The following is a 16,708-nucleotide window of genomic DNA, read 5'->3' as shown; positions in this document are numbered from 1 at the left end:
CCCGTGCTCATAATTGTTAAATAGCCTTAGACAGGAATTGATCTTTCTGAAATATGTATAATAACAAAAAAAATAAAAATAAAATAAAATAATAATAATAATAATAATAATAATAATAATAATAATAATAATAATAATTAAAAGTTCTGTTGTTACGGGGGTGGGATTAGGTCTTAATGCCCCTTCCAACCCTGAAATGAATCAGTGGCAAGCGATTACATGAGATTTCAACCACGGTCTTTCTAGTTCAGTAATTTTGAAAATCAAACAATATCGTGGGTAATCGGGCGCAACCGCAAGCAACGATCCGTAATCTGTGTCAATTAAGGGTTGTATTTGTTTCAGTCGTGATTACAAAGCAGTTTCTAAACGTGGGCCATGTGCAGTCCTTTTTTTTTCTCCTTTTCTCGTGAAACAAGACTGAGACATGGTTACGTTAAATCGTGCTGTCGAAACTGCGTTCTTTGATTGCCAATTGTAACAGCTCAATAATGTGTCAATATATCCACTCTATATTAATTGTTTATATTTGCGTCAAAACGCAACTTCCGGCGTTTTGCGTCACTGAAACAAAGCGATTTTAGGGTGGATACTAGGGATCGCTAGTTACCGTATTTACTTTTCCTTCAACCGAAGGCTCTGGCCTGTTCTTAAAAAACTACCGGATTAACTTGTTCACTTATCCTAATCAGCCTCGCCGAAAATCCATATCGCGTTGTCAACTTGTGGCTAAACTACCCACAAGTAACTGCGATAGAACACGTGCCGGACCGTGGCCTTCTTTATTGCGTGGGTTGAAGAATTGTCAAAATTAGTTCACTTATTTGATTAAAAATCAGAACTGAGGAACGAAGCTGTTGTCAAGCGTCAATTTGGCTTGTGCTTGAGAATTTGACACCGTCGTAAGTTGTCCATGCTGCAGCCGCTGGAAAGAGTAAGCTACTCCTAGGAGAGAGCCAAAGCATTGGCAAAGCACTGTATGCTCCCCCATGGGTGATAAAGGATAACCATGAAGATGTAAGTAAATGGAAAATATCGATCCCCATTTGGACTTACGTGACAGAATGCCCAACATCCCATAGTTGAAAGTAACCGGATTTATGTCTCCTAGATTGGTTACTCTTGCCTCACTTAGCAAAATGCTGTTTAATAAGATTATACAAACAATTTTCTCAGTTTTTATCTCATTTCTTTAGAAAGGCGAATCTGGTTGGCTCTCCTGCTCATAGAAAAGTCGGACACGTTGTCCTATCGTCAATGGTGCACGTGCTGCTTATGAAATGCAAAATCGTTCTTCAATTCTGCCGTTAATAAAATATTGAAAATTGTAGGTTTTGAACTGCAGTCATTTGCAGTGCGTACTAAACCTTTTGCCTAATTGCCCTGACTTTCAACTCGGCTGTACCTCATCGACTTGGTTCGATTCTTCTACTAATGATTTTCTTTCAAGTCTCCAGATAAGACAATAATTCAATTAATTACATGACTAGAATACCGGTCAAACGCAAGAAAATATACGCAAAAATGTTCCGGGACGCTGTTTTGTAGAACCACATTTATAATGTAGAATAAAGTCTCTAAAACTGGTCGGCGTCAAGTGGTGTGTTAATCAGAAGGAGTGGTTTAAAAAGGTTTAATAATGCAAATGGAAAGTCAGTAAGACAGTATCACCTAACTTTACGTATGAATCAAAAACATTTTATTACGTACGGAGAACTCCACAAAAAATACAAATCTTAATCATAACTGCTGGTTTTTATTTTGTTTAAATGATTGCAAATACAAGAAAAAGAACTACCGTGTTGGTGTTCATGGTTTTTCAAAGTAACAACGCCTATCGCGACCGTTCTCTTTAGTTAAACTGATTAAATATAAGGTCGCATCATCACAGCCTTTCTTTACTCCTAGACACATAATGCTATTATCAATGCTGTATTTGTATACACGGTATTTTCCAATTTTTTCCTCCTCAAACTGGAACTCATTGCTAATGGTATCGTTACATCTTTGCTTCTGAAAATACAAAAGAGAACAAAAAAGACACAAATCTAACAAATCTAACCTTCTAAATCAGGCCAAACCTTACAGTAAGTAGCGCTTTTAACCCAGGGTTCCGTAGGAAAGCCTGAGTCTAAAAATGCAAACCGTTCGTCGTCGTCGTCGTCGTCGTACTTGGTCGCCCAATGGGGGGACATAGTCCCAGGCGTTCCTAGCGTAGTGCGAGGAAACTGGAGATGAGAATGTGACAGCGCTCGCTCTTCGTGAGAATGCTGTGATTTGTGAAAAAAGGTTGGGGAAGACTCGAAGAAGATGTCGATCGTTTTCGGAACGGATTGGCCCACGAATTATATTGCTTGACATTTCCAAACAGAGATCGAGCATTCTCAGCAGGTTCGAATGGACATTTCGAACTTGCGGAAAGAATTTCTGACTGCCGGGTATATATAGCTTATTTATTTTCTTGAAAATCCGTGCCTGTAAGTCACGCAAAGTTCATCGGACAACTTGCAAACTCAAATCATTGAATCACATGATCGCGTGGTGTTTATGACCAAAGATCAAAATATTCATATACTCTCGCGAGGTTTCAAATAATAACGATGATCTTCGCGGAAATTGATTATCTATGAATTTTTGACCGCCGGGTAACTAGTATTTTGAACAACCTTGCCAGTGAGTGAAGATTTTTGTAGTATGGCCAGGAGAATTCGTCCACTACTAAAACAAAACGTTATTTAGAGTTGCTTGGTATTTCTGACAAAATATTTTTTCATTGAATTGTGGACAAAATGTCAAAAATCGAGATTGTCCAAGCTCGAAAATTTCCTCAACTACAAAATAATACCTGAAATCGCTTGGCATTTCTAAACAAAGTTCTGCTATTCTAAGTGATAAGTTATTTCGTGAAAATTCTATAATAATTTCAGACTGCCGAGTATCTAGTACTAGTTTTCTGAAAACCCCTCCCGGCTGCCGGGTGTCTAGACACAATGTAAAGTTTTTGTGTTGTTGCATATGCTTACTTGCGGTACGAAGCCTGAGCAAACGCTCTTAGAGCGTCTGGTATTATTAGTATTCTTTTTGTTTCAGTTTGTCACTTCTTTACTGACATGAACATACAACTCGATAAATCTCATGCAGTCACAAAGTGCCAACTCAGTCCTATAGGTACCCAAATTCTTGTCAGTTTAGCCTCGCGGGGAACCATTTTGGACAAACCATCCCCTATAATATAAAGATTTAGGCCAGCCTAAAAGCGTAGCTCCTGGGCCGGGTTGTTCAGAGCCCGGTTAAGCTAACCCAGGAAAAGGTGGAATTTTGATTTGAGTGTTGTAACTTTGCGGTGAGGTTTTCTGTATATTGTTTGGCCTTCTATTTTGAGTTTTAATAATCATCATATACCATTCTGGCCAATCACATAGGACTCAGACAATCCAGAGAACCAATCATAAATCCCGGGAAACGTAATCGAGTGAATCACAATTCCTTTTGATTTTACTACTGATTCTATGACAAAGTAGCGCGAGTATTTGAAGGCACTCGCTCAGCGTAGTAATTTCCCTAGTTTTGTGACACTCATTTGAAAACCACTTTAAACTGATTAGTTGAAACTAGTTTTTGTCACGCTCACCTCTATGAAAGTAACGTTGTTGCTGTTGACGACCGCCTTTAATGCGTAAGTGTATTTATGACCACGAAACTCAATGCACTTCTTTCCTGTAGCACTGATAGTCTTGATCCTAAATTCTTATAAAAAATAATAAAAAATACATTATTAGCGAAAAGCTGACACAAATTTAATCTTGAAAGCTGACAAAATTTCTGTTGTATGCAAATACAATAAACGGAAATGGTTCTGAATTCCCTGTTAAATATTTCTGCCGTGAACTTATCTGCCCAAGGCCCTTGTCTGGTGATTTTAATAGAATATTTTACCGACGCCCCCCTCAGTCCCTCCCTCAGTCCCTCCCTCTTCCTTCCTTCTCCAAAAGCAGAGATTGGGTCGTTACTTTTTTTAAAGCAGATAAATTTTAATTAATCTTGCTGTCAAATTCATAGGAGCTCAGTAGCGTATAACTCAAAGCAATCTCAAATCAGCGAAAACTAAATCTAATGATCCTTGCATCCATCCCAGTTCGTTCAGTCTGGACTTAATTCAACTTGCTGTAATTTTCCTCTGCTATGTGACTATCTGATCAATCAGCGTTCGGCAATTTCGTAGCCTGTGTTAACGCGGACGGTAGCATTATAGCAACACTTACTTGCTTTACTTTCTAGTGTCGACGTCCCATCTAACTTTGCCTCATACTGTCCGTTGGTACATTTATTAGTGTGAATCTTAAGGAGATTTCCTCCGCTGCAAGTCATTCGTCTGTAAAATGATTGCATAGGGCGTGGTCTGTTTAGTTTCAACGTTGATCCGACTTCTACATGGGCCAACAAGAATACTACCACGGTCTACGGATATAAAAATACACCCCATATATTAACATGTACAGTAACCAAGGTAACCAATCAACTGATGCCAGTTTTGCTAGTTGATTCTGCATACAGTACACGTACAGTGGAAACAATGTCTGGATAAAATTGATTACTTTTCTCCAAGTAAGAGGTTGCAAATAAAATTAATTAGCATCAAAGTTAATTTTTTCACAATCTAGTAAATTAAGAAACAAAACTTTAATATCTACTGGAAGAGCCTCAGAAAGCATTGCTATATATATTTAGTTTTTATGTGCTTGACAAGGACATTTGTAGTGCAAGGAAAATACTGTCGTAAAACGAAACAGCTATTGCAGACAGGGATGAAAAACAATGCTGGCAAAATCAGACGATACTTTCGTCGACTTCATACATAAAAAGAATCCCTAATCAAAGTATCAAAAGTTGCAACTAATGACTTAGTCACTGACGCTTATTTTACTTACTAGAAAGATATGTGTTAAATCCATGTTGCCCTCTTTCTAATGAGCTTGTTCTTTTAGATCGAAGTTACGATGGTCTTAACGCTTAGAGCGTCTATTTATACGGTTAGGTTTTAATGCATGTACGATTTATTTTAACCGCTCTTGCACATGTAATTGATTAAAAATGAAAAGAATTTCATTCTGCATGTAGCTCAAATAAAATAGATTACTAATGAATAAAGTATCAGTCCTTGTTAAAACCAAAGCGACGCGACGAAGAACTGACCCACCAGCACCCACATACATAGGTACGTAGGCGAAAATAATTAAGGGTCTTAATTACTTTTTATCTCACAGATCGTTCGACGAAGAGGGTGTATTTTTAAAATGAAGGTCAATAGAGAGGTTGCGCATAAAGTTAGCTAAACATCCAATACTGGGACTCGATCGTGGTCATAATGTAAACAAAGTGGCGAAACAAACATATCTGGTCCATTTGGGTCACAATAATTTTACGGATTTCTCTGTTGATATCAAATTTCAAACGCCGTAGACAACAAATCACGTAGGATGGTATATTAATTTGTTCCTTTTTCATTGCTACACCCCCGTAAAACCACACCTTAGACATGGCGTGAACATTCTTGCCGAGAACATTGACTGAATGATTCAATAGCCATGCAAAGTTTCCTACAGAATCAATCAATACAGAATAAATTGTTTTGAGTTTCTTTAAGTCAATCTCGTTTCTTACTTAGTTTGTATATTGGATAACGTTGAAATTAGTTTTTCCAGCCCACTAACCCACTTTTTCCAAGGTCGTGAATCGGAACTCACGAAACTTTACATAACTCACGCGAACCAGCGAAGTGACTCAGGTACAGACTATTTTCTTCCGAGGGATGTTTGTCTGTCGATTAGTCACGGATAAGTAAGATTGTATAATCAGTTTTCTATGCAAGCGGTGTTAAATAAAGGAGTCCTTGGCTTGCCGAATAACAACACTGTTGTCTCGGGCGGGGAGACGAGTGAGTGATAATATTTGTGACCATAGAATAGGGCACGCGCATTGTTTATGCGCTACGGGTCGTCCATATTTGCCACACTCTTGTTTCCAAACCATACAATTTTCAGTATTTTAAAGACAAAATTGAAGAATATTTCTCTCTTTTAAGAGCAGCACGGGCACTATATCATATTATCATTTAAGCACCAAGCGTGAGAGCCAGTCAGGTCTCGGGGAAAATCTATATAACACGCTGAGTGTACTGAGAAACGCCGCAAAGTAGCTTTCTGTTTAGAGAGGTGTTACTATTTTAGAAGAATGCTGAAACCCTCCGGCTCTGAGAAGACTTCTTTCTCTACTTTGCACCCTTGGCAACATCTAATTGTAAATATTCAAACAGGGCACGAAAAAATTTCTTTGCTCAGTACACTGGAATTGAACTGGTTACTTTATCTGTTTATTATCTCTCGTAAAGCTTCTATATCCCGAGGCCGTTGTCCTCTTTTACTTTAAGCTGCATTTACATGGATTTCAACGTAACTAACTCTACCGCTTATCTTTTACATTGCGTCGGCGGCAGGACCGTGGTTACGTAGAGAAAATATCGTATCATCTCCACGTTTCAGACGTTTCATTGATTTTCCTCTAATGGTTTAATTGACTTTCAAAGACAATACGAATATTTTAAACCTTGAGATTGTCGTGAACGTTCTCAGGTGATCAGGTACGTAGTCCACGAAACGTTGGCTCCTGTATTTTCCCTTATTTGCTAGGCGTACTTAAGACTGCTGCTCGAATTTAGCTTTAAAACAGTTCCTCACAGCAATTCAACCAGATCAGTGGAACGCCCAGGTGAATCTTGAGCAAACAGGGTTACTGGAAAAAATGGAGTTTCTTTGCCCTTTTGGTTTCTTGGAAAGGGTTGAGCCGAATACGGCGGAGCCTGTGTGTACGGTCGGCATATATTCTAGTTTTAGTTTCTGTCGGTAACTGAAGATACCTATGGAAATAAAAATGTAACTTATAGGGAACTACTGTGAATCTCAAGAATGAGGATTTAATAAAGTAAAAACAAACACGCTGAACCTAAGAGTGGAGTATGTATTTTCTTTTTTCCGGTCTTTTCTTACATTGCCTACTATTTACTGTTATTTTAAGGCGAGATCATATATGCATAGGCGCACGAGCGGGGGGGGGGGGGGTGGGGGGCAAGGGGGACTGCGGGCATAACGCTAATGATTCGGGCAACGACAATTGAGAGAAAACATTAAAAAATAATGCTGTTTGCGTGATTTCCAAAACTCGTTAATAAAGTTTCTAGTTAGTTACCTTTTTTAGAATTTTTCTATTAACAAGTTGTAGATTTTACTCGGATTGAGACTGTTGACAGAGTATGATTGATTAATTGTGTAAGCTTTGAATATAACTATTTTTAGTAGTTTCATTAGATGTGGGAATTGTGAACATTTTTTGTTTTTTATGTTATTTGGGTTCGTTTGGATCCCGATTTCAACACTTTTGCATTCGGGCATTGCGTAAATTTTTCGGGCAAGTAGGTCACAGCTCCCAAAGGTATCCGCACGCCTATGCATGTATGTAATCTCGGACCGGATGGTGGATAATATAATAATTACATGGAACCCTGTGCATCTCGCCCGACATGAAGTCTCTAGAAGGGTAGAGTAGGTGGGCGGATATGAAAAGATCAACCTTTTGACTTATGACAAAACGTGCAAAAATTTCAACGTGCAGTATTTGCTAGGCCAGTCGAACATCAGTCAGCTGGATGATCACGTTATCAGGACAACGTTCTGGGAAGGGAGGAGTGACCACACACCGTTGAAATGATTGGAATCACGCAGCCCTTAAACATCCTTTAAGTGACCGTAAATAGTGTTTACCTTGTTAAGATTTCAGAAATGTGACACATCCGTCAGTCTTTCTGGACCGTACCTGGTAGCAATCGGTAAAATTGTGTTTACGCATTTCAAATATATGAAAATAGGCGAAGCTTCGATTCATACCTTCAGTGATGTGTGTTAATGACTTCCAATACGATTTTGGCCTCAATTACTCCAGTTTTAAGCTGAAAGTAAAGAAACTCTTTTGTACACAGCAGTTACACGATAATTTAATAATTGTTATCAATGTAGTTTGCCGGCTCGTAACCGATTTGTCCCCCGGTACTGCTCGTGTTATGAAAAAAAATTTTTCTTACAAATGTCTTACATATTTTCATTTCAAACTCCTAAAAACTCTGATGTCACGTTCTGTTGCATTTGATTGATGCCAAAATACACAATAATTATCAGTCCTGGCTAGAAATCGATTTGCCGACAAATCATCAGTTGCTGTAAGAAAAATGATAAGCAAAGACAGAAGAAGCTTTACTTTTAAAGTGAACGCGTTATAACTGCGTATAAACTTCATTATAGACTAAAGTAAATGCACAGAAACATTGTAACTTTATTGCTTCAATAAAATGAACTTAATTTTACGTTCAAAGCTGAACTCGACAACAGTTTTGTCGTTAAGAAACTAGCGCTCGTGGGACTGCACGACCCAGTTTTATTAGAAATTGAATGTTGCATGTGAGGCGGCGTGAACATGGCGTCCAACGTGCTGGAAAATTAAGGTAATTACCAATTTAAGATTTAACAAACCTCACACTGACGTAATGTTATCTAAATAATATAATCGTTCTAATTCTAGAAAAAGTAATGGGGTATTAAATCAAAATCCGCAGTCGTTACTGAGACAACACAGAAGACAAAGAGATTTCAAGACCCACTTTGTCTTTATTGTAGCAGATCGTAGCATAATGCATGTTTTATCACCGTGACCTTTGCGTGATTTCAGAACGTGGAGCCCCCAGTTGCATGTCTATGTTAATTTAAGCTAATTTAGCGTCGTTTGTTAAACCATCACGATGTCAACAACAATTAAACCCAATCATTCAATTCGAAGTAAACCGTTCATACGACGGACCACCTGGTGAAGCACAATGTTGTGTCGCTGTCTAATTTTAACCGTTGAGCCAAATTAAACTTAGTATAGAAAATGAAAATGAGTGAAAAATTATACATTTGACAGCATAGTGTTTATTATTTAACTGGCCCTAGTAGTCTGTGAAAAAATGTACAATGAATGTGCCCGGAATTCATTTCTCACTTAGCCTTTTAAAATAGGGACTCTTTCCCTGCTGTTTAGTGATTTATATTTACCTTTATTAATGTAAAGTGGTTTAGACGTTACTTGGTAAAGGTTTACGAAGTTGTCAAATAAGGGTACACATCGAGTTTGATAGTGGATGGGGTGAATTGAATGGGTTCCACTGAGATTGTGACAAGCAGATGAACAAATATTAGTCGTGAATGATTAACGTCTCTTCCCTTTACCCCGAGGGGGGCGCGGAGTGAAGGGAAGAGACGGCTGAAATTCAGACTATGATGTAAGATATCGTTTTGCCGTTCATGATGCACTGCTACGTTAGTCTGCCTTATAAACATTTAACTGCTCAGGGGAAGAGACGGCTGGAATTGCCGGTTTTCACATGACGTCACTAAAATTCAAACTACAAAACTATCGATCTTCCTGAGATTTTACTTTAATGATGTATAAGAGCAGCTGAAAACTAATATTCATAGAAAGTTTTGCTCCGAATGGGTTCTTGGTTTTGTGATAGACTGCGCCTGGATTTCTAAGCTTTTGCGTGACACGGCATTTACATGACGGCGAAGAGAGCTGTCATGTTGGTTAAGAAAGTGACTTATTGCGGGGAATTTGGCTATCTGAATAATTCTTGTATTAGAAAAAGTATTATTTTAATGTTTTAGAGTTCCTCCAGAGATAAATGCACGCTTTTGTAGCAAAACTCAGTGACAGATGTTTCTGTTGGTTTCCGGCCGCCATGTTAGAGCCCATCCGGATGGGCACCAACATGGCGTCTCCATACAAATCTCTGTAAATTTAGGTAAAAAGTTTTTCCCCATATCTTGCATAAGAAAAATTGTTGTGACCGGAATCTTGGCGAGAGTCTTGGCATATTTACCTTCTTTCTTTTCTCAGATTCTGGACTTTATCTGTTGAACAGTTTTGATTTTTATTTTAATCTATTTTTTATGGCGTGACACTGAAAACCACCAATTCAGACTACTTACATCACGGTCTACATATAAAGTGCCCACCCATGCGCCAACGACATAAATTTGAACTGGAACGAAGAATTTCAAAACGACTATAAGAACTTAGTGTTTTTACGAATTACACCCACAGCCTTAGAGGAGTACAGCCCTGTTCTTATAGAATTTCAAAAATAAAAACACCAAGGTAGCAGCAAGTTCCGCGCCACTAACACCAAGTAGAAAAAGAGTCGCCCCTGAACACAGCCCGAAAAGTTTAGTTATTTAGAACGACCGGCTGAAGCGTCGCAATTGATGTGCATTCGCTAGAAAAAATACAAAAAGCTGCCTCTAAGATGGTGCGTTTTCATCCGAAAGTGAAAGCAGCTGAAGGACCGCCTTTCAGACCTGTCCCTGCTGATTTAGCGAGACTTGGCGCAGATAAATTCTAACAAGGCACCTCAAATAACGCGCATGGATCAAACTGAACTTGTTTTTATATCGTTTGTTTGTTTGTTTGCTTTTGCTGGCGGTATGTTTACTAACGGCCTTTAGTGGACAGAAATTAGCAGCAGTGGATTGCTTAGGTCGTTAGGTTTCTAATTCAGAGCGAAAATAGATCACGGTTTGCCTGTACCCATATGGTGGTACATGTTTCAATGACGAAAAAGCCGGCACTGTCGCGTTCATTGTTTGGCTTCTTGTTATGGCGTTTTTCAAAGCCAATATGACAGCTTAAAAAATACAGTTTCTTTATCTGTTCATTTTAATCTTTTTCTACCGATATTCTGTTCGTGCGCGTAAAGTGAATCTGCCATAAGGATCAAAGATTATATTCAAGTCCTCTCTATGCGCAAACTTCCGTTCTCGCGTGCGTGTCGCTAACCCGCGTGGATGAGAAAGTATACCTTCAATCTGAGGTCAAGTGGACAGAGGTGTAACGATAGCACGATAGTGGTTTATTGACCACTTGATATTAACTTTAATATATACACAGCGTAGCAGTCTTTTAACGATATGTCACCGCGTTTTCTGCGTTTATCAGATAAGTTGTCTTCGATCGAAATATTTTTCTGTTTTCATCCAGTTCAAAAAATTAGAATTCATCATTGTCCGATATAACAATCCATTTGTCTACCTTGGGCCAAAATCCTTTGGTCCTGTAGACTTTACGTTATTTGCGATAAACTGATATAAGTATTTCTCGGTTACAGTTCACTAAATTTTCGTGTAAATGTTGCGTAGAAAAGAGTTTCTTTACTTTCAGCTTAAAACTGGAGTAACTGAGGCCAAATCTTATTGGACATCATTAACGGACATCAAAGGTATGCATCTATAAAACTTCGGCTATTTTCACATATTTGAAATACTTAAACATTTACCGATTGCCACTAAGTTGGGTCTAGAAAGACTGACGGATGTGTTACATCAGTCTACAATCTTAACAAGGTGAACACCGTCTACGGTCACGTAAAGCATGTTTAAGGGCCGTGTAATTCCGATCATTTGAATGGTGTATGGTTACTCCTCCCTTCTCAGAACTTTGTCCTGAGAACGTGATCATTAATTATCATGCTCGACTGGCCTAGCAAATACTGCACATTGAATTTTTCGCACGTTTTGTCATAAGTCAAAAGGTTTATCTTTTGATATCCACCCACCCACGCTACCCTTCAAAAGACTCAATGTTGGGCGAGATAACTCAACTATTGCGACATACACCGTGTTCCATGTAATTAGCATATTTTACACCCATGTTTAAGTGCTCCGTTTAAACTTAAGCATCCGGTCCGAGATTACATACATGATGATCTCGCCGCGAAATAATAGTAAATAGTAGGCAAGATAAGAAAAGGCCGGTTAAAAGAAAATACTGAACAAACAAGCAAACAAACTACCACTGTTATGTCTAATTTATTGGAAAGTTTTGGTTAAAAAATGTCCAACACTAGCCAAGAAAGGGACAAAACTATATTCATTTGCATTCAGCGTCCGGCCGCCCACTCCACTCTTAGGTTCAATGCGTGTTTTTTTTACTTTATTAAATCTCAACAGTAGAGTATTCATAATTTGCTAAGGGTAGTTCCACGTTAGGTTAGATTTTGTTTTCCATAAGCATCTTTAGTTACCGACAGAGACTGACAGTAGTATATGCGAACCGTACTCACACGGTCCGCTGTATTCCGCTCTATTGGAACCCTTTCCGAAAAACCAACGGGGCAAAGGAATTCTAAGAACCCTTTTTTTTCCTGTGACCCTGTTTGCTCAAGATTCACCTAAGCCTTCCTCTGATCTGGGTAAATTGCTGTGAATAACTGTTTGGGAATCTAAATTTAGCAGGAGTCTTAAGTACGCCCAACAAATTAGGGAAAATAAAGGAGCCAACGCTTGTGTGGGCTACCCGGAGAAAGTTCACGACGCGATCTCAAGGTTTAATATATTCGAAGAGTCTTTAAAAGTCAATTAAACGTTTCCCTTTCCAGCGAGGTCACCCGTAGCTTCGGGCGACGATAATTCTCGGCTCCTCTTAAGGCGGCTCGTCTTGTCGGCTGCTCTCAAGCTATTGCTAGATTTATTGCTCCCCTCAGCCAGGAAAATATCCTAGTAGGAGAAATTTTACATCGCGTCGAAACACAGGAATGTCTTATGCATACTTAACGCCAATTGCAACTAAAAACGGTGTTAGTCCAGCAGCTAAAACATATGTCATTAAGGTTACAGGAGTTATAAGTATTTCTGATGACAACTGGTGAATATTCAGTCCGTATTTCAATTTATAATAAAGCTTCCATATAACGCGCGCTCTGATTGGCTGAAACAACGTGCTTTATCAGAGAACAGAGCACGGGTTGATGACAGTAAGTTGGCTTTCAAATTTTTGCTTCGGAATTTTGACAAATTTGACCCAAATTAAACATCCCCTGTGACTCAGACAAACGCAATAGAAACGAGCTATTTGTCTGTAGTAAATGTGGCTCACAGAGACCATTGTTAGCAACAGTAGCGTTAAAACTGTACTAAAATAACAAGTTTTGCTAGATTCTCGCCAACAAAACACGTCGCGAAATAAACAAATTCTCAACCTAAACAATGCTTCGATAAAAGACATTATGTTTGTTACGAAGGCAGAAATTATACTTAAAAAGTAAAACAACGACAGAAAACAACAATTGAACTGTCTCTGTTTATGATGAGAAGCTTTATTTTTGTAAAAATACTCACTTGCTCAAACAACACTTACATGCAGTGTAGTAACGCTCGTTCTCCAGTCATCTCAGAGAAGTGAACCAACGAGTGGTCAGTGCAAAGCTTGCTCTGATATTCTCTTCTCTGCTCGGAGTAGAACCAGTGGGAGCCGTTTAGTCTTTCTAACTTTTATGCTAGTTCGGGCAATCTTGCTGCATGTGGCTACAAGCCGTAAATAACTGAAGCTCCTTTCAAGTTCAACTCGGCATTTCGCATTTTCATCCGCAAGCTTTGAACTCCGCGTTTCGTAATTTTCACTGGAAAAGTGCACGTTTTCATGGGCCGCAATACGGCCGGATTCCTCTGGACTATAAACCTTTACCTACCTTTAGATCCGTATTTAAAAATTAACTTAAAAGCGAACTTTGAAGGCATCGTTTTTCTCTCGAAAGTCGCTCAAACTACTCGAAACTGAAAGCTTAGATGAATTCCAGTTTGTGATCGACAGCGGTCGCTTCGTTAGCCAATCAAATTATTTGAACAATTCTAACAAGGATTGTGATTGGCTTATTTTAGCGTGCTTTATCAGAGAACAGTGCACGGCTGACGCCACTTTTGCTCGTTTGGAAAATAAAGTTTGGTTTGAAAATTCAGCCGAATGCGTGAGGAAATTATCGGATTCTTTACCATAAAACAAATAAAGAAGCCTCGACTGTGCTCTGTTCTGTTGTAAAGCACTTAGGAAGCGGTAGAGCACACAAGAAGTAGGGAAAAACACTCGACTACGTCTCGTGTTTTCCCCTACACTTCTTTCGTGCTCTTCCGCTTCCTAAGTGCTTTACAACAGAACAGAGCACAGTCGAGGCTTCTTTATTTGTTAATTATTGAGCACATCTTCACACCGCCGATGTGAACATCAATGAGTTTCGAAAATTTGAAAATTACCCGACTTGTCTCGAATTACGGTGTGGAAACTCCAATTATTCTCGTTCAAAACGTCACTTGGGGTTAAAACGAGAATATTCAGAGATAGCATATGACTGGAAACGGTCTATGCAACAATAGCCGAGATTTATTCAGGTAAACAGCAGTTTAATTACAGTAAAAGGAAGGATTTTTCGAACCGCCACGGGGTAGTCAGAAACGGAAATTAGTTTGAAACAACGTGAGGTTTGAAAAATCGAGGGTTCGTTCTCATCACTTGTAACCAAAAGAACAAACCGTTACTTCGAATGATCTGGCGATTCCAAAAATTGAGGTTTCGAAAAATCGTGATCTCGCAACATTGTCTGCACTTGGGTTGCATTCGTCCCGACAATCGGAATTACACGAGAATGTATCGATCGCACGATTGGTTACCAGCCGATCACGATTAGCTGATTTATGGAGCGAGTAGCAACTTCGAATGTGTGAGAAAAATTCTTAAATTTAAAAATGTCAATGTAAAACAGTAAAACTTAGGCAAAACGATATTTTGATTCCCATTATAGGTGGAAATACATGTTTGTAGGGGCGTATAAGATCCGTACATGGAGAAGAGGGGTTTGACTATGTCCTGAATGATACGAAACAAGTTGCGAGTAGAAACTGTGACCCCTTGTTTTTTGACGGTATTTAAATGGATAATTAAATGGCCATGGCATGGTATACTCGTAAAATTAAGAAATCATTTCCCGCCCGTTTTGTTCAAATTCTAATAATTTCCGAGTCTTTACGTTCAATATAATGAATAACAAATTACGACAGTATTACTATAATGGGAAACAAATTGCGCCCACAATCTCTGCGACTGTTTTATTGTATGGAGACGACGTTACCATAGCAATTCTGATCTGTAATTCTGTGTTGGATTTGAGCAGATCGACGCGTGTAAGATTATCGATCGCTTGACTTAAATCTTGATCAAAGTGTGATCGCGTATGATTATTTGAATTCCAAAGATCGCATTGCCGGTGAATTTAGTTTGCAATATCATGGGTGCCAAGTTATTTCTGAATTTTGGATCACTAACACGAGCCGACGATTATCTTCGCCCGAAGGGTGACCTCGCTGGAAAGGGAAGCGTTCCGGACGAGGCATGAAGTGGCAAGGAGAGAAAAGAGCGAGATAAGTCCACAACCATTACCGTAACCAACTTTCGTCTTAAGGATTTCATCTCAACAAATGCATAACACAATCCATGTGGCTAGGTTTCTTCACGTACAGTATAGTGATTTCAAACAAGCTAAGATCGATTTGCGCTGTGACTTTACGTTGAATGTCGCTGGAAGTACGATCAAATAAGTCTCCTATAACTTCTCTGAGCGTATTACAAAAAGGTGAGGCCCATTAAAGGGACGCTCGTAACTTTTCGGATGAAATGTTGTTTAAGACATATTTCAGTGTAATATAAATTATAATGTTTCGCGTGCTATCATGCATACAGAGTTCTACTTGCATTGTACACTCACTAGTCCATTTGAAGTTACAAAGTGTTCTGTGAAAATGTTGTTGTTGTTTTTTTTTAACGGAGACAGGTAGATCATCTGTAAATGGGTCTGGGAAGTGAGGAAATTATTGTAATTTTACAAACAGAAAAAAAAAAAATGTTTATCTACGGTTTCCATCACCACAGCTCAGTGATTTTAGCAGTCGTACAATATGCTTGTGCGATAATTGCATGGTTACGGTATAATTTAACCGATCGAAAGGATTCGCTACAAAACACTCTACACTGATACATTAAAAAGAGACCTGATAAAGTAATTAGAACCCAATGGATTTATCAGTACGATACGCGGGAAAGTTACAATAACAAAAGAGTGTTTTCTGACTATCAATTCACCATTAAACTAGTTTTAGCCCACTACTAAACTGGCTTTAGTCACTACTGACAAAACTCACAGTAAACATCGATGTCTCCAGTGGAATATGCCACAAAATCGCTCTATAGGTCTCTTAATTATAGCTTTTCCAAACAGTCGGTCTCTGTAGATATATAACAACAATCCCCTCTACTAGCTAGCTGAGTCCTTATATACAGTTATTAGGTATCGAACAACGTTCTGGAAGCTTACAAAACAACACTAGTGGACCATTACGATGAACAGTAGAATTAGTAACTTAGTAACTTGCTTGGAAACCTACATGTACTTAAAAGCAAACCTCTCATTTCCTAGTAACGACCTTTCTGGAAAAAATAAAGGAAAAAGGTATAACCTTTAGGAGATGGATAATGGGCCGCGATGGATCACTTTTTCGTTAAATCGCTGTATCTTTGTACTCAACATTTATTCACCTAAGTGGAGGTAAATAATCTTGGATATTTACAACGCGGAAGGAAATGGTATTGATGATAGACACAAAACAGTTTCACCATTTCCTTTGGAATCTTCAATACTTTTATAAGCAACCGTTGGAAGTTCACTTTTGTAAGTTGACAATCACATAAGTAATTCTGTTTTACTTATCTTTTAAAAAAATGGAGGATTGTTCTGATCCTGACTACC

The 16,708-nt window shown here is 38.7% G+C and overlaps 1 protein-coding gene across 1 annotated transcript; it reads right to left on the bottom strand.

The window, feature by feature from the left end:
- Nucleotides 1–1,736: 1,736 nt before the first annotated feature.
- Nucleotides 1,737–4,450, bottom strand: LOC149115820 (uncharacterized). Its single transcript, XM_089283857.1, has 3 exons — nt 4,263–4,450; nt 3,632–3,747; nt 1,737–2,013 (listed from the first exon to the last, which is right to left on the bottom strand). Exons 1-3 carry the CDS (start codon nt 4,387–4,389, stop codon nt 1,810–1,812), a joined length of 447 nt encoding a protein of 148 aa, XP_089139983.1. The 5' UTR covers nt 4,390–4,450; the 3' UTR covers nt 1,737–1,809.
- Nucleotides 4,451–16,708: the final 12,258 nt, after the last annotated feature.

The sequence above is a fragment of the Orbicella faveolata genome, unplaced genomic scaffold, assembly GCF_042242905.1.
Source record: "Orbicella faveolata isolate gen_17 unplaced genomic scaffold, um_ofav_v1 contig_13, whole genome shotgun sequence".
Taxonomy (NCBI): Eukaryota; Metazoa; Cnidaria; class Anthozoa; order Scleractinia; family Merulinidae; genus Orbicella; species Orbicella faveolata.
The sequence above is the reverse complement of the archived record's forward strand: the minus strand, read 5'-3'. Positions and strand labels throughout refer to the sequence as shown.